General features: G+C 54.0%; 1 protein-coding gene across 2 annotated transcripts in view; it reads left to right on the top strand.

Moving 5' to 3' along the window:
- The window catches only part of BCR (BCR activator of RhoGEF and GTPase), a 134,758-nt gene extending 111,156 nt beyond the window's left edge, over window positions 1-23,602 (top strand). For both annotated transcript variants that reach the window (XM_054469018.2, XM_063662772.1), the window contains 9 exons: window positions 201-298; window positions 2,687-2,818; window positions 17,115-17,174; window positions 18,021-18,130; window positions 19,388-19,527; window positions 20,583-20,717; window positions 21,658-21,763; window positions 22,242-22,404; window positions 23,079-23,602. In XM_054469018.2, coding sequence (XP_054324993.1) covers window positions 201-298; window positions 2,687-2,818; window positions 17,115-17,174; window positions 18,021-18,130; window positions 19,388-19,527; window positions 20,583-20,717; window positions 21,658-21,763; window positions 22,242-22,404; window positions 23,079-23,168 — 1,034 coding nt within the window. In that variant the 3' untranslated portion in view covers window positions 23,169-23,602. The remainder of the gene's footprint in view (window positions 1-200; window positions 299-2,686; window positions 2,819-17,114; window positions 17,175-18,020; window positions 18,131-19,387; window positions 19,528-20,582; window positions 20,718-21,657; window positions 21,764-22,241; window positions 22,405-23,078) is intronic.
- The last annotated feature ends 2,731 nt before the right edge of the window (window positions 23,603-26,333 follow it).

Here is a 26,333-nt window from a genome sequence, read left to right as displayed (position 1 = left end):
AATTCCACAGAGCGGGCAGGGGCATCGCATGAGGTGCTGGTGTTCATGCCAGACCCCAATTAGGTGTTTAATTTTTAGAAAGAAAGTTAAAACCTTTTTTATTTTTTTCTCTGATTCTGCAAATAACACCTGCTCTTATAGACCATGTGGGTGATGTGGAAAAGACCTGTGACCTTCTCCATGTCCCCTTCTCCCCACAGATCTGTACTGCACCCTGGAGGTGGATTCCTTTGGGTATTTTGTGAATAAAGCAAAGACGCGCGTCTACAGGGACACAGCTGAGCCAAACTGGAACGAGGTGAGGAGCTGATTCCACAAGGGCCCAGCCTTCCAGCCGGGGCACAGGATGTTTTCCACTGGAGATAATCTGAACCTTCAGGGGCTCCCTGAGGGCTTCCCCCGAAGGCAGTGCTGCTGAATTCCAGGAATCTCCTGGGGGGCCAGTAGTTGACGTGTCCAAGAGATTTTATCTCCGTGTTCCTGAAAACCTTACCCACCCCCGTCATCACAAAGAAGCCGCCTATTTTGCTGGAGAAGCGTTTGGAAAGACTTAAAAAGGCTTTTTGTCTGCCTTTGTTAGCGCTTATGTTTACTTGGTAGGTTTCCATAGTGTTTTTCCGCAGAAGTTGGAATGAGCTCCTGTGACCGTCTTGGCTTCCGGAAGCCTGGGGCTCTGCTGGTGGGGCTGGGACAGGGACTGTAGGGTCCTGCTTGCTTGTCTTGGGGTGTTGGGTTTGTATTGTGTGTTGCCGTGCCTTCCTCCACCTTGGAGAGCTGCTGTGTAAGTCACTTAGCCATCTGGCCCTGCCCCTTCCGGAGTAGGGGAGTGATTGCAGAGAGGCCCGTGCTGACTAAGTCCCAGATCCATGAGAGGTGCCATTTCCCAGCTTCCGCAGCAGCTGTGACCTCGAAGGTCTCATTCTTGATGATGCAGGTAGAGGCAGCTGGGCCTGCAGAGAGCTGCCTCCCACCCCTGCTCCTGTGAAGGAGGAAGCCAAGAGCCCTCAGGCTGCTTGGTCTACACGGGTCACGAGGCTGGTGGATTGAGCAGTGGGGCTGGAACCCAGGTCTCCTTTCTCAGCATCCACTACTCTTTGATCATTTTAGACATGTTGCTTGAATAGTACAAGGGCACAAGGAGCTCAGTAAAATTACCTGGTCATTGTAGCTCTGCACATCCCTGCAGAAAGGGTTGAGTGGCAGCTGTGATGAGAGGGGGTGTAAGAGCCACAGGGGATCCATTGAAGAAGCCTTTGCAGAGACCAAGAGTGCCACGACCCAGCAGAAACAACAAGAGAGGGTGCCAGGCAGTGTGCAAAAGGTTCAGGTGCCAGGCAGCCACGGAAGCTCCAGGGAGGCATGAAGCCATGAGGGTTAGATTGTAGCAGGTCACCTCCACCACCCTCACTGTCCATGAAGATCTGGACTTGGGGACACTCACATGTTCCTGACGCACACACCCACCCACCCCCTCCCCATTCAGGTTCAGAAATTCCTGCTGCTTTCTTCTTCCCTCACCGTCCTCCATTTCCTCGCCAAGAAGCCATGCATGCACACGCCTCGGTGTGACGTGCAGATTCACCAATGGCACCGTCAGGGTGACGGAGGAGAGAGTTAACACCACACATGCACGGCAGACAACTGGAAAGCTAGGGGAGCGGTTTTTCCTCCAAGTCCCTCTCCCTCCTGTATCAACCCCAAGGACCACTCTTCGTTTCCTTTTAGATGTAATTCATTTTTTAAAGAGTGGTTTTAGGTTTGCAGCAAAATGGAGCAGAAGGAACAGAGTTCTCATGTACCCCCTGCCCCCCACCTCAATTATGGACATCCCACACCAGGGTGGGACATGAGTTACAGTTGATGAGCCTGCGTTAACCCATCATTACCACCCAGAGTTCATAGTTGACATTAGGTAGGGTTCATTCTTGGTGTTACACATGTTATGTGTTTTGACAAACGTGGAATGACATGTATCCACCATAATAATATCTTACAGAATAGTCTCACCGCCATAAAAGTGAACCCGCATCGACAGATCATTATCATTCAGAGTCCATAGAAATATCTTTTTTTGAGGGAGAATCTCACACTGTTGGCCAGGCTGGAATGCAGTGGCATGATCTTGGCTCACTGCAGCCTCCGCCTCCCGGATTCAAGCAATTCTCGCGCCTCAGCCTCACAAGTAGCTAGGATCACAGGCATGCACCACCACGCCTGACAAATTTTTGTATTTTTAGTAGGATGGGGTTTCACCATATTGGCTAGGTTAGTCTCGTACTCCTGGGCTCAAGTGATCTGCCCACCTTGGCGTCCTGGGCAAGGTGTACTGGGATTACAGGTGTGAGCCACCGTGCCCAGCCCATAGAAATATCTTTTAACAAGCACCCTGGCGATTGTGAGGCAGGTGGTGTGGGGATCACCCTTTGAGATGCTGGTGTAAGGATTTTGGATTAGGTTTGAAAGGCAGTCGGAGCTTCTGGAAGCATCCAGGCTGGGCCACAGACTCATGCCAGGGTGCTTACAGGGAACACTTCCATGTGTCCCAGGACTAAGGGAGGAGGGTCTCAGGCATCGGTCCCTCTGGGCCAGCAGGGGCAGCAGGGAGAGCCCCGGTTCAGAGGACCCTTCAGCCATAACATTGACCCGTTTGTTCACACTGGACTTCCCTTCTTCCTCGGGGCTGCAGGAATTTGAGATAGAGCTGGAGGGCTCCCAGACCCTGAGGATACTGTGCTATGAAAAGTGTTACAACAAGATGAAGATCCCCAAGGAGGATGGCGAGAGCACGGACAGACTCATGGGGAAGGGCCAGGTCCAGGTGAGGCAGCCATCCCTACCCTCCCCTACCCGATGCATGGCGTCCTTTTTCATGCAGCCCTTGGGGACACTGAGATGGCGATGGCCTTGCACCCAGGGTGGGGTGGGGTGGGCAGCTGTGGCTCTGAAACATCCATCGTGGGAGACCTGAGCCTGTGCCTGCATGTATCTTGATGGGTCTTGATGTACCGCCCTCTGTGTGCGTGTCTGTTGTGTCGGCTCATTCCCAAAGGAATTTCCATTCAACTTGGTTTTGCAGCTGGGGCCTCAGTTCCTGCCCGGCCTTAGGAGAACCCAAAGGCGGAACAAGTTAGGTGGTGTCCTGGGCTGAAATTGGCCCATCCTGTGCCAGTCTTCTTAGAAAAGCACAGGGGTCCCAGAGGCTGCCTGCTTGGCATCCCCTATCGTGGTCTAGACCTAGTTTCTAGGATATAGAGCTGTATCTCTGAACAGGGTGCACACAGACAGGTCTCCTCCCAGGCTAGTCTGAAAGCCCCCAGGTAAGACCGAGAATGTGTCCATACAGGACCAGCAAGGGGGCCCTTGTTCTTAAGGAGACTCCCTGGGCCCTCTGTCCTTCAGAAGCTTATCTAGCCCCTGGGAGCTCGCCACCAGTGTTTCCTGGAGGATCATAGCTGGCAACCCAGGCCCTGTTTCTCCTGATCCCACCCTCACAATTCCACGGGGGTAGCTGGGAGGAAGCCCTGGTTGTGCTTTCCTTATAGTGCATTATATCCATGGGTTGTGGGTACAGCTCTATCTTCCCAGGACCTTCCATCTTCACAAGAGGCCTCTAGAGGGAGTGGGTTTGGCATTCCACATGCCCCTAGAAGCACAGGGTTCCCCAGGAAGCCCTGTCTCCCTCCCTAAGCAGGAAGTAAAAATCCTCTTGTGGTTAGATACCAAGTGCCAGGCCGGGCACGGTGGCTCACGCCTGTAATCCCAGCACTTTGGGAGGCCGAGGCAGGCGGATCACGAGGTCAGGAGATCAAGACCATGCTGGCTAACACCGTGAAACTCCATCTCTACTAAAAATACAAAAAATTAGCTGGGCGTGGTGGCGGGCGCCTGTAGTCCCAGCTACTCGGGAGGCCGAGGCAGGAGAATGGCGTGAACCCGTGAACCTGGGAGGCGGAGCTTGCAATGAGTCAAGATCATATCGCTGAACTCCAGCCTGGGTGACAGAGCGAGACTCCGTCTAAAAAAAAAAGAAGAAGAAAAAAAAAAAAACCAAGTGCCAGGAAGAATGAAGGGAGAGGGTGGCTCTTCCCTGAGTCACTTGTCATCTTTGCTGATGGGTCCCACATTCTTATTCAGATCAGCAAATCTTTACCAAGTGCTGGCTTCACCCCCTTCTGCCACCCCGGCCGGGCTGGCCACATCTTCGGAGGTGCAGCTACTGCCTGTTTTTCTACTTTGGAAGCTTATAAGGGAACTCAGTGGCTCAGAGCCTCCTGGGGCTCCCTATACTTTGAGATCAGGTTTAAAAGCAAAAAGACTCCTCTGGCACATGCCTGTAATCCAGCTACTCAGGAGGCTGAAGCAGGAGGATTGCTTAAGCCCAGGTATTCAAGACCAGCCTGGGCAACATAGTGAGACCCCTGTCTAAAACAAAATAAATGAACTAAAAATTGCTCTCAGCTCTCCTGTCCCTGTCCCACTGCACTGTCTTGTTCACCCTGCCAGCCTTTGTGTGGATTCTCATGGTGGGAGAATGTACCACGCAGATGGGCCACACCACTCTTGATGGAGTACTTAGTGCTGGTCTCCTTTGAGATCCGAAGTATTTTAGCATCAGTCAAGTGACGGTCATAGTTTGGGTGATGGTCACGGCTCAGGTTCTTTTTTACACGTGCTTTCTTTGGAGGTTGTTCTTTGTTTTCTTGAGACAGTATCTGGCTGTGTCTCCCAGGCTGGCGTGCAATGGCAGGATCATAGCTCACTGCAACCTCAAACTCCTGGCTCAAGCAATCCTCGTGGCCTAGCCTCCCAAGTCGTTGGGATTACAGACGTGCCCCACCATGCCCGGCCAAGTTTTTTTTGTTTGTTTTTTGTTTTTTGAGACGGAGTTTTGCTCTTGTTGCCCAGGCCGGAGTGCAGTGGTGTGATCTAGGCTCTCTGCAACCTCCCAGGTTCAAGCGATTCTCCTGCCTCAGCCTCCCAAAGTGCTGGGATTACAGGCCTGAGCCACTGTGCCTGGCCACATGTGCTTTCCAATTCGGTCCTTGCAGCAGATCTTTGAGAGAGCTCATTTGACACTCAGGAGATGCTTCTCTAACCTGCTCAGAATCAGGGCCCTGGGTATTCAGGGAGGTAGATGGAGCAGACTGCAAAGCCAGTCGTGCTCCCATTGCTCCCACTTCCCTCTCCCTCTCTGTGTTTTCCGTCTCCCCCACCCAGCCTAGGGCATTCCTACCCCACAGTGCAGCCTGCATCTGGCACAGCCTCACTGCTCAGCCCAGGGATACTCACAGCCTGGGTGCCTGGCTCCTTTTTTCAGCTCATCAAACCAGGTAAAGGGAGGTTCAGATTCTGCCAACCATTGACTCAACTCATCCAAATCTTCAACCACTGGAATCCTGGGAGGGGCTGGATTTGAACCGGGGCCTCTGAGTACTGTTGCTAAGTAACTGGGGGTCTCAGTGAAAGAAAGAAAAGAGCTGATAGGCCTCTTCCTGTGTTACCATGTCAGGCCCTCTTTTGAAGCTCTTTTCTGCGATGCTACTGAAGTATTTATGCACGTGACCTGTGCTCTTCTGTCAGTCTAGGGGTGCTGGCTGAGCACCCCACCCCATCCTAGGGAAGAGGAGAGCAGGAAGTGTTGAAGAAAAACCCGAGCTGGACAGCAGTTAAAGTGGTAAAAGCAGATTTTATTTAGTAACTATTGTGATGGGGAAAAGACTAGAAATGGAAGGCCTAGAAATGGGCTCAATGCTGAATTCACATGGATGAGTGGGGACTTACAGCCAAGAAGCAGGGTAGCGGTTGATGGATGGAAAATGATGAAGTAACATCGGGGGAAGAGGGATTCTGGTGAAACCGACCCAACAGGATTCTTGCTGAAGACAGGACAGAGTGATCGATCTCCCCTGGGGGATGGTGTGGGGTGAGGAATCTGATCAGATAGCAAGGGCAGGGGGTTCTGGCTAAACGGACTTAGCAGGATTCTTGCAAAATTTGGGCTCTTGAGAACATGCCCAAGGATGGGATCTAGCTGGAATAAAGAGCTGGAGGGACCAGATGAGTTCCGTCAAGGAGAGTCTTTGTCACTCCCCCACCACACTCAGTGTGACCTGGGTGAGTTACTGTCCCACTGGCCCAAATGTGTTTCCTCACCTTTCCTTCCTTTCCTTCCTTCCCTTCCTTCCTTCCTTCCTTTTCTTTCTTTCTTCCTTTCCTTTCCTTTCCTTTTGCCTTTCCTTCTTCTTCGGAGTCTCACTGCCTTCCTTGCCCAGGCTGGAGTGCAGTGGCGCCATCTCAGCTCACTGCAACCTCCGCCTCCCGGGTTCAAGCGATTCTGCTGCCGCAGCCTCCTGAATAGCTGTTATTACAGGCATGTGCCACCACGCCTGGCTAATTTTTTTGTATTTTTAGTAGAGACGGGGTTTCGCCATGTTGGCCAGGCTGGTCTCGAACTCCTGACCTCCACTGGTCCACCCGCCTTGGCCTCCCAAAGTGCTGGGATTATAGGCGTGAGCCACTGCACCCAGCCTCCTCACCTTTAAATCTTCCCCAAATATTTGTTCAAAACAAACATCACTCATTTTGTGTTCCTGCTGCGAGACCCCCTGGGTCCTGCCCCTCTCCAAGTCTGGTTTTCGTTTTTTGTTTTTTGAGACAGTCTTGCTTTGTCACCCAGGCTGGAGTGCAGTGGCATGATCTCGGCTCACTGCAAGCTCCGCCTCTCGGGTTCACGCCATTCTCCTGCCTCAGCCTCCCGAGCAGCCGGGACTACAGGCGCCCGCCACCACACCCGGCTAATTTTTTGTATTTTTAGTAGAGATGGGGTTTCACCGTGGTCTCGATCTCCTGACCTCATTATCCGCCCGCCTCGGCCTCCCAAAGTGCTGGGATTACAGGCATGAGCCACCGCGCCTGGCTCCAAGACTGTTTAGGGGCTACTTAAGTTTCTCTCCTATTGGCGCCTCTGCCACATGGAGCATGTCTCATTCATCTCGGAATGCCCCCCAGGCACATCACAGACCCCCCTGCACAGGTGAATGGCTGTGTGGACGAGACCTACATGGCCCTCAGATAATCCTTGAAGTACAAATGGGGATTCTCGGTGCCTTCATGACGGTATCCGCCTTACCTGACCATACCTCCTCCGACTCCCATCACGTCCCCTGTGACGTGATCTTTATTTTGGCTTATGTTTGTCTTTGCTGCTGGAAAGTAAACGTGGAGGACAGGGCTTTGTCCAGTTCATTCTTTGTGGTATCTCCAGTATCCAGACAGAGACATAAAACATACATCTATATCTGTAAGTTATTTAATACATTGTTTAATGGATCTAGAGTTTATATATATATATAGAGAGAGAGAGAGAGAGTAAAATATATATTGGCACAAAGCAAGTACTGTTACATGCACTGGAAATTGCTGAGCCAGGCACCTGCCCTCTCACAGATGAAGGTGCTGAAGTTCCCAGGGGTGGCTGGGGCGGGAGCCGGCCAAGCCTGGGGCTTCTCTGCCACACTGTGCCTGTGCCCCGTGGTGGTCGGGGCCTTCATGGTGAGGGGGTCGGGGAGTTCAGAGTTTGGACTCCCACATGCATCCCTGCACCATGGGCAGCCTTTTTATCTTAGCCAGAAGGCTGAGAAGTAATTCCTTCCTTTTTAAAAAAAATTGTAAAATATGCACAATGTAAAATGTCCCAGGTATTTTTAAGTGTGCAGTTCAGTGGCATCAGGCACATTCACATTGTTGTGCAACCATCACCACCATCATCTCCAGAACTTTCTTTTCATCCTCTCAAACTGAAACTCTACACCCATTAAACAACAACTCCCAGGGGGGCAGATGCAAAAAGAATAACTCCCAATTCCCCCTGCCCCCAGCTCCTGTTAACCTCTAGTCTACTTTCTGCCTCTATGGATTTGACTACTCTAGCTACCTCACATAAGTGGAATCATACAGCATTTGTTTTTTGGGTCTGGTTTATTTCACTTAGCAGCATGTTCTCAAGGCTCACCCATGTTGTAGAATGTGTCAGAATGTCCTTCCTCTTGAAGGCTGAGTAATATTCCATTGTATGGATTGACAGACATTCACCAGCAGGTGGACGCCTGGGTTCTTTCCAGTCTGAGGCTGGCATGGTCAGTGCTGTTGTGCACATGGACATAAGATCCACCCGACTTGGTGTCATCTTTGCATTCACAAGCTGTTGCCAGGCACATCCATGGGCTCTCGGGGGGAACAGCTGCTGCAGAGTGGGCAGTCCAACAGGGAGACTGCCCGAAAATGGGTGGACCTCACTGCGTGGTGGGGACTTGAGAGCAGCTGCCAGGGTGCCACCAGGAGGGCCCCAGTCAGACCTGCTGGCTTTTGCCTGGTCAGGTGCCCACATAACCCAGGCTGGCAGAGAAGTCTGGGAAACTCCAGCCAGCCAGCCAGAGCACTAGCTTCAAATGAAGCAGAGGCTCACAGTCCAAATCTCATCCCCGAGGCTCACATAAAACATTGGCAACAACAAAAATGAACTCTGATGCCCCCACTGGAACATGAGTTGTGAGCCCAGCAAGACACATAAATAGAGCAGGAGAAATGGGAGAAGACAAAAGTCTATGACTTGATAGAATGTTGCCCTCTAAGGAGAATAGACAGGGCTAACGTGATTTAGCAACCTAGAAAATTTGCAGATGAAGAGAGATGCACCTGTAATCCTAGCACTTTGCGAGGCCGAGGAGGGCGGATCATTTGACGTCAGGAGTTCAAGACCGGCCTGACCAACATGGTGAAACCCCATCTCTACTAAAAATACAAAAAAATTAGCCAGGCGCGGTGGCACATGCCTGTAGTCCCAGCTACTCGGGAGGCCAAGGTAGGAGAATCGCTTGAACCCGGGAGGCAGAGATTGCAGTGAGCCAGGGTCACGCCACCGCACTCCATCCTGGGGGACAGAGCGAGACTATCTCAGAAAAGACAGAAAAAAACTGAAGAAATTCCTAACAGCAGCAAGGCTCCAATTTCCCCGGCTCTGCCAACTGTGGTGACTCCCTCTCTGGCCCAGGATGTGCAGGAGCACTGGGACTGTGTCTCTGGGCCCCCGTCCCTGTCGCGCCGCACTCGGCTAGGCTGCAGACTAGACTCGCCGTCCAGCAATGTGTCCCGTACCCCGTCCCATGAATCTTGGATGGATGTTGATGCCTTCACCTGGAAAAATCCCTCCCTGAAGATACAGACTCAATGTCCCCTGCTCTGTGAAGGCTTCTCTGTCCTGTGACCTCACTTCCCAAGTAACCGTGCCATCTGAGCCACCAGTCAATCTGGGCCAAAGCCTGCCCTGGCTCTTGGCACATTTGCCACATCCTTCCTTTCCAGCTTCTCTGATCTAGACCATGAAGGCTGGGGAGAGGGGTCTTCTCGTTCTTGGGGACCCCCCAGGCATGGCACACAGGAAGCCTTCCATGACTAGGGTGGCACAGCAGGTTCCTGGTGTCTGAGGATGGACCAGGATGGCCTCACTCACTCAAATGGCTCATTCAGGCTCAGGGCTGGCTTGGAAGGGACACCCGACTTGGGTCCTCTTGCACCTGCCCACACACAAGGACTTCAATTCGTTCTGTCAGTGGCTCTTTTCTGGACTGTGGGCACCACCACAGCTTTGTCCCTGCTGTACTGTGTATCCCCTTGCCTTTCTGGCTCGTGGCTCTAAACAAAGCAGGTCATGCATCCCAATTTCTAGAGCCCCCCCACCGCCACCCCCATCCTCATGGAGCCTCTCGTGCAAGAAGGGAGGTGGGGACCTGGCAGGTCATCCAGGACAGGCATTTGAAGAGCAGGAGCCAAAATCTGAGACTTGGGCAAATGGTTCCTAAACCCAGCTCATCAGCACCATTAAGGGGAGCAAAAAACCAGACCGGGCCAAGCCCCCAGCCTAGAAGATCCCGACTCCTGCTGCCCACAGACAGGCACATGAACAGCTTTGCTGAGGACTCCTTTCCATCCCAGACCCCTGCCCTTGGGGCCTGCCAGGGACCTCTGCCCTCATGGTTGGATCTGGACACTCCTAGGATGCTGCAGCTTCTCTACCTGCTGCAACTGCCTCACCTCACGGGAGGGTCTCTCTACTCAACTTCTGAGTCAAGGTACATAAGCAGGGTGGGGGCTGTAGGCCCCTGTAGCTGGCTGCAGAGAGCCAAGCGCCTCCCACACGGTACAGCACAGAAGGCACCTGGTGTCACTGGGAAAAGCCCAGATTCAAAAAGGCTGGGCTCCGGAGTCATGCACATTCTCTCTCAGGTATCCCTGTGCAGAAAACAGTGTCCATGGGGGAGAAAGAGGCCAGGCTGGTGTCGCAGAGCGCCAATGGCATAGTCACCGCGACTCCTCCGACTTCCTTCCTCCTGGGATCCCACAAACAAGCCCCCCAGCTGGGAGCCTGGAACTCCAGGGACCAGGGCAGCCGCCACCTACTTGGCGTGAGTCATGAATGCCCTTCACACAGTGATCAGATTCCTTCCTGTCTAGCCACGGTTCCCCCCCATCACTCCCACTGACACAGGGACCAGGGGCTGGAGCCAGATGGTGCCTGCTCCATCGCCTCCTCGCAAACGACGAATAAGGATACGAACAGCAGCAAATGCTGACCCCCCACCCGTGAGAGCATAAGTCACTCAGCCGTCAAGGCTGCATGGCCCCCCACCCCAATTTAATTTACCTGTGATAGGGCAGGTGCCTGGCTCAGCAATTGCCAGTGCATGTAACAGTACTTTGTGCCAATATATATTCTACTATATAAACTCTAGATCCGTTAAACAATGTATTAAATAACTTATAGATGTATGTTTTTTGTCTCTGTCTGGTTACTGGAGATACCACAGAGAATGAACTGGACAAAGCCCTGTCCTCCACGTTTACTTTCCAGCAGCAAAGACAAACATAAGCCAAAATAAAGATCACGTCACAGGGGACATGATGGGAGTCGGAGGAGGTATGGTCAGGTAAGGCGGATACCGTCATGAAGGCACCGAGAATCCCCATTTGTACTTCAAGGATTATCTGAGGGCCATGTAGGTCTCGTCCACACAGCCATTCACCCGTGCAGGGGGGTCTGTGATGTGCCTGGGGGGCATTCTCTGAGATGAATGAGACATGCTCCATGTGGCAGAGGCGCCAATAGGAGAGAAACTTAAGTAGCCCGTAAACAGACTTGGAGAGGGGCAGGCCCTAGGGGGTCTCTTGCAGCAGGAACACAAAGTGAGTGATGTTTGTTTTGAACCAATATTTGGGGAAGATTTGAAGATACAAACATCATGAAAATGTAAGATCACATGAGCAAATTCTTACACAGATTCCACGGGATTCTTCTTGAAGAAGCTCACTGACATCAACATGGACAGTGACATAGGTCCTCCTTGCTCTGTTGAGAGCCACTTTTGGACCCTGTATTTTTCTTTAACTTTTGTACCATGACATGCATCCGTTTTTATAACCGAATGATTTTATAGTAAATTTACAGAGCTGTACAACTTTTACCAACAATCCAGTTTTAGAATATTTCCATCACCCCAAACAATTTCCTTGTTGCCTTTTTTTTTTTTTTTTTTTTTTTTCTGAGACAGGGTCTTGCTCCGTTGCCCAGGTTGGAGTGCAGTGGTGCAACCACACTCAGCACAACCTTGATGTCCCAGCCTCAAGTGCTCTTCCCACCTCAGCCTCTCAAGTAGCTGGGACCACAGGCATGCGCCACCATGCCAGGCTAATTTTTTTTTTTTTTTTTTTTTGAGACAGGGTCTTGCTATGCTGCCCAAGCTGGTCTCAAATTCCCAGGCTCAAGTGATCCTCCTGCCTCGGCCTCCCAAAGTGCTGAGATTACAGGTGTGAGCCACCGTGCCCAGCCCCTGTTCCCAGTTATAGCCACTCCCAGACCCAAGCCGATCTGCTTTTTGTCTTTAGAGATTTGCCCATTCTTCACATTTCATAAACATGGAATCATACTAGCTTGGGCTTTTTTGACTGATTTCCTCCACTTACCATTATGTTTTTGAGGTTTATTCATGTGGTAGCATTGTTTCATTCCTTTTTATGACAATAATTTTCCATTGCATACATATAACATGTTTTTATTTCTGCATTTACTATTTGACAGACACTTGGATCATTTCTAGTTTGGGCTGTTAAGGTTGATGCAGCCATGAACGTGTCCTTGGTACCAGTCTCTATATGGACGTATGTTTTCATTCATTGAATAAACACCTAGTAAGATTGCTGGGCTGTGCAACAAGGTGACTATTTGGGGAACTGCCCTACGTTGTCTGGAGTAGCTGCACCATCTTACATCCCCAGTGGCCATGTATGAAAGCCCATTTCTCCACATCCCCACCGATGCTGGTTATAGTGTATCCTAAGGGAGAAGGCTGTGTTCCTTTTGAAGTGATGTTAGAGACTGGTTGGGATCAGAGAAGAGCAGCAAAGAGTTAAAAGTGGGATAGAGGCCAGGCGCGGTGGCTCACACCTGTAATCCCAGCACTTTAGGAGGCCGAGTTGGGTGGATTGCTTTAGGTCAGGAGTTCAAGACCACCCTGACCAACATGGTGAAACCTCGTCTCTACTAAAAATACAAAAATTAACCGGGCATGGTGGCAGGTGCCTGTAATCCCAGCTCCTCAGGGGCTGAGGCAAGAGAATGGTTTGAAGCCAGGAGGCGGAGGTTGCAGTCAGCCGAGATCTCGCCACTGCACTCCAGCCTGGGGAACAGAGTGAGACTCTGTCTTAAAAAAAAAAAAAAAAAAAAAAAAAAAATGGTGCAGGATGGATCTCAGGAGAGCAGATTGTGGTCATAGACCACAGCAGGAGGCCTGTGATGTCTCTCCTGGTGAACACAGAGGTTCTCTGGTGGTCTCAGCAAAGACCCACCCCCAGGAGTAGGTTATAGTGCAGACATATGGGGCCCAGACAGGAACAACTGGGGTTGCCCTGCTGGACCATCCAGGCTGGTGACGATAGGCGTGAAGGAAGCTGTTGTCTACAAGGAGCTAAGTGAATGAGCATTTCCTCCTTTGGATGGTTTACTCATAGCCCCCTCCCTGCCCCTGCTGAGGGTGGGCGAGAGATGTCCTCTGGCTGCCCATTAGTGACTCAATCCAGCCACACTGACTACAAAGCAAGCAGGTCAGTGCTGGGCCCCCAGCAGAGCCACCATGCAAGGTGGTCAGTGATGCTTCAGGGCAGCACGCAACACCTGCCCCAGTTGGGCTTCGGCCTCCCTCAGCCCCCACCCCACCACTTCCCTGGGATGGATGTGCATGATAGTTTTCTAGGCAGACCTCCAGGCCACCATCTGCCAGGCCCGCTGACCGTAGTGATTCTTTCAAGGCTCCTGTCTTACCCAGCCCAGGGGCAGAGGAGCAGCGACCTGGTCCATCCTCCTGAGACCACTGCATATGAGCAGACAGGCCCCCGCCCGCCCAGTCCCCGGCCAGGCAGCAGGCATATTCCTCACCAAGACCTTGCAACCTAGGGGGACCCTGGACAGCATCTGGAGTGCCTCAGTTTTTCCCTTAAGGGAAAATTGTTCCCCCTTGGTCATCTGTTTTTCCAAACCCTAGTCTTTTGCTTGTTTACTTCTCTGGTGATTTAACTGCACGAGAGAGCGTACCAGCCTTGAGCAATGTTTGGGGTTGGCTGAGCTGAGGCACAGGCCTCATTATCATGCTATTCTTTATACAGCTTCCGCTCTGCGGAGCACACTCTGTTCTTTGGAACAGAGCCAGCCTTGGGACAGCCTTTCCCACTGGAGCTGCCAGTCAGGACCGCCGTGAGAACCAGTGCCCAGAGGCCAACACCCTGGTCTTCAGTCACTGGGAGTCACAGAGAGGGGCCCGATAAAGAGCCCTCCTGGCAGCATCAGTACCAGGTTGGAGTGGGCGCTGGCTGGAGCCCCACCCGGGGCTGCACATTGCTCAGCCAGCTAGCTCTGGGGGAGCAGGACCTGAGCAGGGTGTTCTCCACCCTGGGTCCATCAGAGGCACTGCATGTGATTATTGGGGTTACCTGCTGGGAGTAGTGCAGATTCTGGACAGTCTAGATTGCTTCCAACACAAGGCAGGCTGACCAGTCATACTTTACTCAGTCTCCAAACTTGGGCAACAGGAAACTAGCCACTTGAGAAGGAAGCTCAGCTTTTCTGGGCTTTAGAGGAGATGGAGACACGTTGGAAATTCCCGTAACCAATAGGCTGGGGTGGGAGGGTGTTCTTCCCACACACAGACAAAAAGTGGAACCCAGAGGTGATGGGAAGCTTTGACCTTGGCCAGCCAGACCGTGGGGCGGGGTTTCCCTCAAAGCCTGGTCAAAAGGCCGTGGAGGCTGGAAGCTCTCGTTTAGCCCCACCAGCTTCCCGGAGCAGCAAGGCCAAGCATGCTAGAGTCGCCATCCACCCCGGCCGTGATGCAGGGCCTCCTTCGGTACTTCCACCCCAGCTGGGCGGGCCGGAGCCGGGCAGCCTCTGCTGAAAAGCACCTGTGTGCTCACGGCACCGCCTTGCGGACCCACATCCGAAACCTGGTGTGCAAGGGCAAGGTGGGCCAGCATGTGGGCTGTGGTTCCAGGGTGGCTTTGAGGGGCAGCCGCCTGATGTCTGGACAGCTTCTCTTTCTGTCTCTTCTTACCTGGACTCTGCGTTGCTTGTTAGCTGCTTCTGCCTGTTCTGGGTTTTCAAGGGGAGAGGGGCCCAGTGATGGCTGTTCTTTGAAGGAAAGGGAAGAATGTCTCCTGCTTAACATGTTTCTATGTTTCCAGTTACTTGGTTGGTTAGTAGAGCTAGGGTCTCTCGCTCTGTTGCGCAGGCTGGAGTGCAATGGCATGATCGTGGCTCATAGCAGTCTCCACCTTCTAGCCTCGAGTGTTGCCCCCACCTCAGCCTCCCGAGTAGCTGGGACTACAGGCACATGCCACCATGCTTGGCTAATGCTTCTGAAAATTTTTTATAGAGACAAAGTCTCACTATATTGTCCAGGCTGGTCTTAAACTCATGGGCTCAAGTGATCCTCCTGCCTCGGATTTTCAAAGTGCTGATATTACAGGCAGGGTTTCAATTTTTTAAAGCTCCCAGCAGTGGTATTAAACTCCTCCTTTCCAGAGAAAGCGCACTCTGTCCACACCCCTCATGTTTTCCTCTCCTGCCTCTGCTTAGGGTTCACTCTGGGGGAAAGTGCCACTTGAGAGTTTCCTTTTTGTGTGTGGTTCTGACTGACCGCTCCCTGCTCACAGATGCTGCTTCTCAGGGTGGGGTCCCTGAGGCCTGGAGTATGGCCTCTGACAACCTTCAGGGCCAGATGCAGAATGAGAGCCTGTGACCACATAGCCACTGGTGGGAGACGTCCTGCCACCCTTTGCTTCTCTGTGCCACTCTGGCTGCACATTTCAGATCCTTGGGAAACGTTAACCAGTAGGACCTAGAAGGGGAGGTGAGAAGGGGTCACCCCCCAAGTGTGCCTGTGGTGAGCCTTCGTGCTGAGCAGGTGCAGGGAGGGAGGCCCAGGTGCATACACCTGTGAAGTAGGGGCAGCTGGCTGGGCTCCTTGACCTGCTCCAGAGCTTCTCCTTATTTTCTGGCCACTTCACCTGCAGAAGGCCAGGTGGCTGTGGCCTCTAGGGTCCCTTGCAGTGGAAATGATGCCTGTCCTCAGCCCCCTCTAGGCCTGGCGCTGTGCTCAGCACCATCGTGTGTATGTATATGTGCACGCATGTGAATGTGTGCAGACATCATGAGGTGTGGTCCCTGCTCTTAGGCAGCTTGCCTTGTGGCTGAAGTGAACCATCACCTGAATCAAGGGATGGAAACACAAGGCCAGATGCAGTGGCCTTCTGTGGAGTCACACGGTGGCTCCGTGACCTGGCTTCACTCCAGAACTACCTGGGGTTTCTAGTTGTGCAAATCCCAGGTCCCACCCAGATTATGAGTCAGTTCTCTGCAGGTGGAACCCAGGGAGGTGTTTTTTTTGTTTTTGTTTTTGTTTTTATTTTTGAGACGGAGTCTTGCTGTGTCGCCCAGGCTGGAGTGCAGTGGCGCGATCTCAGCTCACTGCAACCTCCACCTCCTGAGTTCACACCATTCTCCTGTCTCAGCCTCCCGAGTAGCTGGGACTACAGGCGCCCACCACCACGCCTAGCTAATTTTTTGTATTTTTAGTAGGGACAGGGTTTCACCATGTTAGCCAGGATGGTCTCAATCTCCCGACCTCGTGATCCGCCCGCCTTGGCCTCTCAAAGTGCTGGGATTACAGGCGTGAGCCACTGCACCTGGCCAGGGAGGTGTATTTTTTAACAAGATGATACTGCTCATTCACCCGGCCCAGCCAGTGGTCTTGGCACACCCAGGAACCGCTGACATAGAACGTGCTCCCCATAAAACGGGAGACAGAGCCTTCACGGACGGGGGACATGTGGCTTGGTCATGACAGTCAGGGTGTTACATACCAGGACAGACTGTGTTCGGGTGACATTAAGGACAAGTTCCTTCAGGCTAGCTGTCTGGATAGTGCTGGGTGGGGGTAGAAGTTAGAGGGGTCACAGAGGGGCTTCCTCCCGGCCCCCTCGTCAGCTGCTTGATTTAGGGCTTGGTTCTGGGTCCTTCTGGGCCTGATTCTGAACCATGGGACTGGTGTGGCCTGCAGGCTTCTCCCGCCACAAGCTGTTCATGGTGCAGGGGGAGAACAGTGTCCACAGTTCCCCAGACAGCAGCTGTGGATGCCAGGCCTCCAGGAGTTGTTACTGAAGTTGCTGCTGGACAGCTCACCTTTCACTGAGCTCCACATAACACCCGTGGTGATGGGAGCCGGATGGAGAGAGCCTGCCAGCCTGCACATCAACTCCCAACTGGGAGGGGCAGAGGGAGGAGGGGGTGGGGACCCCAGGCAGCAGGGCTCTGGGAGCAGTGGGGCCCTGGGTTCCAGGGGTATCTGGCAGGCCCCTCCTTACTCTACCTCTCTCAGCCTCTGGATGGAGGTGCTGGCCGCAGTCAGGCTCTGCCTCTGACTAAGGGTTGGAGAAGTGGCGGGTGTGGGCTGCTGCCCCGTGGGGCCTCTGAACAGACCCCAAGGCCTCTGCCAATCATGACTCCTTGCTTTCAGCTGGACCCACAGGCCCTGCAGGACAGAGACTGGCAGCGCACCGTCATCGCCATGAATGGGGTACGTGTCCGTGGGACTCTCCTGGCACCCACTTCCCCCAGAAGGATAGGGTGGCCTCTGTTCATTTCAAATCAGTCAGAGGTGGCTGAGCCTGAGGCGGCATCTGAGAGGGAGCTTGGTTGGAGGAGGGAGGGCCCCCGAAGAGCAGAATCACCATGCACGGGAATCGCCATTCACTGGCTGGGATGCAGTTGCCAGCCAGGCCCTGAGCATCCCTCCTCAAACAAAGGTCTCATGGCACCACCAGGACAGGTGGGGCCTCCACTTGGGGACCTGGGGGCTGCCCATAGAAATGGAGACCCCTGATTTGTCTTTAGGTACCCCAGAAAGGTTTAGACTTTAAAAGTAATGACACACCCAAAAAGGCCCAGGTATAAATGGTAACATGTTAATATTTGAGATTCTTGGCTTTTTCTTATATTATTGTTAGTCTTTCCCACTTAATTTTTAATTGTTACTAAGAAAGAGAAAGCCGGGCACAGTGCACCTATAGTCTCAGCTACTCTGGAGTCTGAGGCAGGAGAATCACTGGAACCCAAAAGTTCGATTACAGCCTGAGCAACATAGCAAGCTCCTATATCTGAAAAAAAAAAGCAAGCAAGCAAGAGAAGCAGCGGGGATTTTAGGAGGTGGTTCTGCAGAAGCCAGTCCTTTACGCCATATTCAACAATCCTGGCTCTTGCTGAAGTAGACTAGGGGCTTCCCCGAGGGGCGGCTCCACCTCATGCTGAGCCCTCTGCATGCCTTGGGGGTGGAAATATTTGATGAGACTCCCAGGGGCCCTTGGGACCTTGGGCTATGAGGACCAGGAGCATTAAAGGACTGTGCCCCTTCTCCCCACTATAGATTGAAGTAAAGCTCTCGGTCAAGTTCAACAGCAGGGAGTTCAGCTTGAAGAGGATGCCGTCCCGAAAACAGACGGGGGTCTTCGGAGTCAAGATTGCTGTGGTCACCAAGTAGGTGGGGAGGGGCTTGGGCTCATGCACTGAGGGTGCCTGTCCCTTCAGCTGTTTCTGCAGAAAAGAGCATGTGTGGGTCTCTCCTCTCTGTGCGTGGCCGCTGCACGGTGAGGTCAGGCCCCAGGGAACACGGCGTGTTCAGCTACCTCCTGTGTTTCCTTCTAACCAGCTCAGGAATGTCCTTGCCGCCTTGCTTGGAAGCAGTAGGCTGGCTCCAGGAACTGCCCAAGTGCAGGGTTTTCTGCCCTTCCTTGGAATTTATCATGGTCCCAGATTCCTGTTGAATGGCCGTAACCCCTGCCCCTTTGTCACGAGTCAGTTGCCAAGAGAAGCCTGTTTGTTGGTTTGAGAGCAGTTCATGCAGACACAGACCACTTCCTCTGAGAATTCATTTGCTTCCCCAGGATGGAATCCGGCTGGGCCCCTGACCTTGCTGGTCACGTGGGCCGGGGCCTCCATCAGTCATACCCTGGATTCCTATCTGTGTCTAAACACCACGCCCCACCCCGAACTGCATGGCAGCCACTTGCATAGCACTCTGGGAGGGCTCTGGGCATGAGCAGCAAGGACTCCATCAGCAGCTCCCCCAAATAAGCCCTGCTAATGAGGGTGGCTTGAGAAGCAGCTTTGATGTGCTGGTAAATCTAGTTGCAAAACAAAAGTAAAGTTAAGGCCTCAGCACAGCACCAACTTTGAAGTATTCTTACTCTAGTGTCCTGTATGGTGGTATTGGAATTGTTCATTGCTAAGACTCAGAGGAGAAAAGCACTTAGCATCGCAGGACTTGGAGCACTGGTGCTGAGGCAACCCTTCATTCATTCGTCAGATGTGTGTTAAGGCCTAGGCCCAGGGCAGGGGTCAGGGATTCTCCTCTCACAGCGCGTAGGTGGCAGGACCAACACCGGGTCTGATCTCCCAGCTGGGGGCACAGGCTGCTAACCCCAGGCCTGGAATCTGTCAGATGCCCTTCCTGTGCTGACTTGACTTAGACAGGCCTCCTGACCTTCCCGCAAAGATCATGTGTGACTCGCAGGGTTTCTGGCTGCTTGAAATGTCCTGAGAAAGTACATGCAATGAAGACAGAGCTTGCAGAGGGAGGACAGGCATGCAGAAGGCTCTGTGTGCAGCCCCAGATCTGGGTACCTTCATCACCGTCCTCACCCCACCTCCGGGTGTGCAGATAGAGGGCAGCTCTCCTGTGTTATGGCCCAAGCAGGGCTGTCGGGACACTGAGAACATTCCCTCCTCCTGCAGGAGAGAGAGGTCCAAGGTGCCCTATATCGTGCGCCAGTGTGTGGAGGAGATCGAGCGCCGAGGCATGGAGGAGGTGGGCATCTACCGCGTGTCCGGAGTGGCCACGGACATTCAGGCACTGAAGGCAGCCTTCGACGTCAGTGAGTGTCGGCCTGGGGAGGACAGAATGAAGGTGTGGGCAGTGGTGTCCACGATGAGATCTCAGAGCGCTCCATGGCCTGGGCATGTCACATCCTTCTCTGTGTCTTTTCTTCATTTACTGTGTTATTATTTTTAAAAAAGAGAAGACAAAAGTTGTAGAAAAAGCCTCTGTAGACGCCAGTTTTTAAACCATCCTAGCTGTGCATGCCACTTGCTGGGGTAGACCAGGGGCTTCTGCGGGGCCTTGGCCTTCCTGCCTTGGGGGTGGACAGGAGGTGGAAGCCCAGGACTCAGTGCGGTCTGTCCACTGCCCTGTGTAAGGATGCAGCAGGCAGAGGGCATAGATGAAATTTAGCCCAGGCTGGGGCTGCAGCATCTCCACCTCCATCTCACCAACACTCACAGGCTATGAAGGACCTGGAACTGTCACAAATGCCAGGGGAGGGCACCGAGACCCCAGAGGGTCCTTCCCAGCATCTTCAAAGCAACAGGATTTTGTGCCTGCAGACCCTTCTTTGCAGCACACACCACCCACCCTGACCAGGACCCCTAGAATGCCCAGCATCCCTGGGAGGGCCCTGTGGTAGTTTCAGCTCCCTCTGGGGGCCCAGAATGGACCTGGCCTGTGGTGAGGATGTAAGCACCAATGGCCAATTGGGTCCAAAGGAAGACACCGGTTCAAACACTGAAACCAGTCAGATTCTCCCCCGGCCTTCCTGCTATGGGAAGACACTGGTGCAGGGGTGGTTGCTGTGTACAGAGCAGAGCCACCCAATCCCCACGCAGGCGCTGTGTCCTGCCACGCTGGCCGCCTCCTGGCCATCACATCCGGCCAAGCAGGGGACAGGAATGGGAATGCCCACGCACCCCTATCAATTCTGCAGACACAGAACCATGCACAGCTCTTGGGAGGAGTCAACGTGAGCTGCTCAAAGCCTGGGAGGGACCACACAGTGGTCAGCGTGGCAGGGACGGTGCTTTAGCCAAGGCAGGGATGGTGGGAGACTCACTTGGGATCCTCAAGGAGGCTGCTGCATTTCCGTGCTCTTTCCAGATAACAAGGACGTGTCGGTGATGATGAGCGAGATGGACGTGAACGCCATCGCAGGCACGCTGAAGCTGTACTTCCGTGAGCTGCCTGAGCCCCTCTTCACTGACGAGTTCTACCCCAACTTCGTAGAGGGCATCGGTGAGCACTGGAGGCCTTGGCCTCGTGGGAGACGTCTCCTCCACGTGCACTGCTGCCCTCAGAGGCTGTGAAAAGTGAGGTGTGGGAACCCAAGCTATGCCCCCTCTGCCATGGTCGGCATTTTAACCCAACCTCAGAAAGCAGGGGACCAGAACCGAGCCCGTCCTGGAAGGCCTTGTCCATCTCCAGAGGCCTCCCCATCCCTATTCCTCAAGGAGACCAAGAGGCTGAAATAGTCAGCACTGCCATGCTGTGGGGTCCTAAAATCTGCTGTCCTTCCTGCAGACCAGGGCTGAAGGAGGGTGCCTAGATGCTCTAGCCACGGGTCCTGGACCAGTCGAACATAGGTTCGAACGTGGCCTGACCCTTAGTCAACCTGGAGGCTGATGTCTAGAGTGGGTGCTGGCACGTGCAGCACCTGTAGCCGCCTCATCACCCTTAGTGCAGGTCTGCCTCCCAGGCCCATTCACAGAGGACCTGCTCTCCCAGCCTCCAGGTGCCCCTGTGGTGTCCAGGACGACGAGGGGGTCTCTGCGTACTTGGTGGGGCTGGGGCCTCCCACTTCCCACCTCCTTGTGTCCCTCACTCCCGTTTCATTCCACGCCGAGCCTCCCCTGCCTTGGGCTCCTCTGGGGAGGGGGTGGTGGCAGGAGTTGTCCAAGGGCAGCTCTGCCCACGAGCGGCTGCTCTCGCGGCTCCTCCTGCTGCTGTTCGCCGCGTGCTGCTGACCCGTGTGAGGTAGAGAAAAGGCATTCAGGTGGCTCATACCCCACACCAGCGCCCCTCACAGGGTCCTCACTGGGGGCCAGAGCTGTGAGACTGAGGATGATGACGAGCCTGGGCTGTGCAGGGACACAAGCCCCAGGTGCTCCATGTGACCACCTTGGGAGAGGTCTCTGGCTCATTGTGACCCAAAGGAGTAACCCACCGCCTTCTGCAGCTCTTTCAGACCCGGTTGCAAAGGAGAGCTGCATGCTCAACCTGCTGCTGTCCCTGCCGGAGGCCAACCTGCTCACCTTCCTTTTCCTTCTGGACCACCTGAAAAGGTAGCCCAGCTCTCCCATGGCAGCCCAGGGCTCCAGGTCCCCAGGCCGCGGAGTGCCCCTCTGCTCCCACTAGACCCCCAACACCGAGGACCTTTTCCCCCGACCCGTGTCTGCAGTCACTCACTGCCTCTGGCGACTAGTGCCACTGCCACCCCCACCCCTGCCTCTCTTCTTTGCCACCCTCCTCCCTCTGCACTGTGGCCTTAACAAAGAGCTCAGAGCTTTGGCCATGGCCAGCAGTGCACTTGGACCCCCCTCTTCCCTCCCAGTCACATCAAGGTAGAGACCTCCCCACCAGCCCAGAGTTGGCCCCTTGGCCTGGGCCACTGAGACCCAGAAGTACCAAGGCTGGAGTCAGCTTGCAGCACAGCCAGGGTCGAGATCACTCCCTTCCTGAGGACTCCAGCACGGCCCAGCCCCTCTGCCTCTCTCCTGGTGGTGGCATTGAAACAGCACCCTCTGCTTTGGTCCTCTACAGGGTGGCAGAGAAGGAGGCAGTCAATAAGATGTCCCTGCACAACCTTGCCACGGTCTTTGGCCCCACGCTGCTCCGGCCCTCCGAGAAGGAGAGCAAGCTCCCTGCCAACCCCAGCCAGCCCATCACCATGACTGACAGCTGGTCCTTGGAGGTCATGTCCCAGGTATGGGAAGACAGTCTCTAGCCCATGCAACCCTGACCTGACAGAGGTGGCCTCTGCCTGCCCCACCCCCAGTCCTGCCCATCTTCTGACTTGCATTGTATGTGGTGGTGGCTGAGATTCAGAGAGAGGGACTTGCCTAGATCTGCATGGATGGGAGTGATAGGGGGTGCACAGGCCACCTCCTGGTCCTGCTGGTGCACCTTGCTGGGGGCTTAAAATCACCCCAAGTGTTCGGGTGTGGTGGCTCATGCCTGTAGGAGGCCGAGGCAGAATAACCAATCCCAGGTGTTTGAGACCAGTCTGGGCAATGTGGCAAACCCCATCTCTAGAAAAAAATACAAAGAAAAATTAGCCAGGCATTGTGGCACACACCTGTAATCCTAGGTATCTGGGAGGCTGACACAGGAGGATTCCTTGAGCCCAGGAGCCCTTGATCCATGATGGAGCCACTGTACTCCAGCCTGGGGGACAGAGCAAGGCCCTGTGCATCTCTAAAATAAACAACTCCCCCGCTGCCCCAAGTCATGCCTTGTCTCACTGTAAGGGGTTCATGACACCAGCAGGGGTCCCCAGCACCTGAGATGGACTTGGAGGCTTGGGCTCCAAAGACCTCCCACCAGCAGCTGTGAGCTCCCCTCTGAGCCACTCTCCTCTTTGCCACTCTGCCCGGGCAGGTCCAGGTGCTGCTGTACTTCCTGCAGCTGGAGGCCATCCCTGCCCCGGACAGCAAGAGACAGAGTATCCTGTTCTCCACCGAAGTCTAAAGGTCCCAGTCCATCTCTAGGAGGCGAACAGACGGCCTGGAAACCTCTGGCTAATCGGGCCATCCGTAGAGCGGGAACCTTCCTGAGGTGTCCTTGGGCCACCCCCAAGTGTCGGGCCATCTGCCAAGAGACAGCGACCCAAAGCCGAAGGACAGGTGGACTGGACAGATCCTGCTCAGGTCTGGGAGCCCCAGGCTGGCCTCAGACTGGTTTTTCCATGAGGCCACCTGAGGGCGCCCCAAGCCAGTGCATCTCAGAGGCCAGGCCTGGCCCTGGGAGACAGGGTGAAGGGAGTGGTTTTTAAGAACTTAACTTACAGAGTTTAAAAGATTTCTACTGGATCACTTGTCAAGATGCGCCCTCTCTGGGGAGAAGGGAACGTGACTGGATTCCCTCACTGTTGTATCTTGAATAAACGCTGCTGCTTCATCCTGTGGGGGCCGTGGCCCTGTCCCTGTGTGGGTGGGGCCTCTTCCATTTCCCTGACTTAGAAACCACACTCCACTTAGAACAGGGTTTGAGAGGCTTAGTCAGCACTGGGTAGCATTTTGACTCCATTCTTGGCTTTCTTCTTTTTCTTTCCAGAAGGATTTTTGTGCAAAAATGGGTCTTTTGTTGCCGTGTTAGTGCTCCTTGGAAGGCAGCTCAGAAGGCCTGTGAAATGTCAGGGAACAGGACCCCCAGGGAGGGAATCCCAGGCTACGCACTTTAGGGTTCATTCTCCAGGGAGAGCGACCTCGTCCCCTGATCCTGACCGCCCTTCCGGCCCACGCTCTCCTGTTTGGCTTCCACAGGCCTGGACTTCTCTGGCTTCTCTGCCCACACACTCCCTGCCCCAAGTGTCCCTGCCCCTGCCGCAGCACAGGTGACTTCATTTCTGTCCTCTCAGCTCAGTGGACTCGCTCAGCTTTTGTATAAGTCTCCACTTGGTGATAGCAGCTTGCTGATGACTTGTTTTAAAACTTTCTTCCTAAATAACCTTTTGATACTTGAATATTTTTAAGTTTTATACGTAGTTTCTAATTTTTTTTTCCTAACAGATTCAGATACCTAATAAGATGCTAGAATGTAGTCCGTGGACAATCCGTGTCCTGGCAGCATTTGGTCTTCCTCTAAGCACCTGGCTTCACTGTTCTCAGGAGTGGGTTCCGAAGTTTCTGGAGAACAGGATACGTGGAGGGTTAGGAAGGGGCCAGGCCTAGAGACGGGAGACTCCCTCCCAGAGCAGGTGGAGGCACAGGACCATTTGCTACCCCATCTGCTGGCACCTGTGGGGGAGCCCAGGCATTCTTTGTAAACCATCCTGACCACCTGGCTCAAAGAAAACAGAAGCGTGGAGGCCGCCAAGTATTTTTGAGAAATAACCCCATGAACATTGCATCACTTTTTTAGAAAGAGGGGCTTGGGGCAGGCAGAGGAGAGAAGGGAGAGCAAACTGAGAGCCAGGTCTCCAGACGGTCCTGCAGGAGGAGAGGATGCAGCTGCCCAGAGGGAAGCAGGATCGCATTCAAGAAAGTGAGTGGGGTCCCTGGATGACACCAGCACCCAGTGCGGCTGTGTCCGCTGACCTCTCCCAAGGTGGGAGGAGTGGGTGTCCCCTGTGTTTCAGTGGGCAGCTCCTGCTGAGCCAGCAGCTCATCAGGGAGCCTGACAGAGGGGCCATGCGCCTGACACTCCTCTCTGCTTGTGGACCTGGTGAGGCAGGGAGCAGAAAACAGAGCCACTTGAAGGCTTTCTGTCTGCGTCTGTGTGTGGTGTGGGTTTAGTTTTGCTTTTTTCTTGCTGGGAGAGCACAGCCACCGTTTACAAGCAGTGTCACCCTCGTGGGTGGCGAGGACAGAATAGGAGCCTCTGCTCTCTGTACCTATCTGGGCCAGGTGGGCTCCCGTGCCCTGGCTTCCATCTCTGTCTCAGCGACCATTCAGCCCTGCGCAGGAACACATGTTGCTTAGAAAAGCCAAACCCAGCCCTTGTCTCGGTCTCCTCTGGTCTCATGATGTGCATCTGTTACCTGGAAACTGGAAACCAGTCTATCAATGTCTGTGCCAATTTTTTATTCCCTCCCCAACCTCCTTCCCCATACGACTTTTTATTTATGTAGGATGTGTGCTGTCTAATGATGGGATGACCACACTTTTCCATGTTCTAAAAGTGCTCCTCTCCCACAGGGTCCCAGGGCTGATGGTTGCTTTGGGCCTACAGCTACGTCTTACCCGCCTCCTGCCTCAAAACCCTGTGTGGTGGCAAAGCCAGTGTGGGGCTGGGGAACGCAGCGTTCTCCAGGAGGGGGACCCGGGTCTCCTGTAATGCAGGCGAAGGCCTAGATGCCAGTGTGACCTCCCACAAGGCATGGCTTCCAGACTCCCCGACCAGAAATGATGCTTTTTTGCCTCGGGTCCGGGGTTTGAAGCAGCCTGGCTTTCTCTCGGTAAGTGGCTGGTGTCTTAGCAGCTGCAATCTGAGCTCAGCCACCTACACACCACCGTGGGGGAAAGAACTGCTGAGACTTTCATTAAAAAGTTTCCTGAGACGACTTGCGTGCGTGTTGATTTCATGATCAGTGCCACTGGGAAGAACCCCTGAACCGGTGAGGTGGGGCTAGAAGCAGCAGGTGCAGTGATGGGGCTGGGTGCCCAGGAGGCCTCAGTGCTCAATCAGGCCAAGGTGGCCTAGCCCAGGCTGCAGGGAAGGCCTGCCTGGGGGGTGTGGGTGAGCACAGGCAGGCACCAGCTGGGCAGTGTTAGGATGCTGGAGCAGCATCCATAACTCCACTGAGTCGGGTAGTCTGGTTGGGGCAGGGACCACTGTTGCTTTGGCAGAGAGAGTTGATCCCCACTGGGGAGAGGCTGTTCTGACTCTGCAGGTGGGACAGGGACAGATGGCCACCAGGGTGACCCGGCTGGTCTTCCTTTGCTATGCTAAGCCCTGGGACATGGAGGATTCCCTCCACACACAGCCTGGGCCTGGGTTCTTACCTGTGGCCACCGCTCTGGCACGAGCTCCTCAGTCTTGGGTGGTTTCTGTCTGGTCCGGGATTTGGTGTTGCTGCTGAGTCCAGCCTTTCCATCACCTCCGCATGGGCCGTGGGTGTTGTCAGCCGCCTCCCGCCTTGGCTTCAGTAGCTCACCCAGCTTACAGGGGAGCTGCCCTGGGCTGGAGATGGGC

The sequence above is a fragment of the Pongo pygmaeus genome, chromosome 23 (genome assembly GCF_028885625.2).
Source record: "Pongo pygmaeus isolate AG05252 chromosome 23, NHGRI_mPonPyg2-v2.0_pri, whole genome shotgun sequence".
In the NCBI taxonomy this organism is placed as follows: domain Eukaryota; kingdom Metazoa; phylum Chordata; class Mammalia; order Primates; family Hominidae; genus Pongo; species Pongo pygmaeus.
The sequence above is the reverse complement of the archived record's forward strand: the minus strand, read 5'-3'. Positions and strand labels throughout refer to the sequence as shown.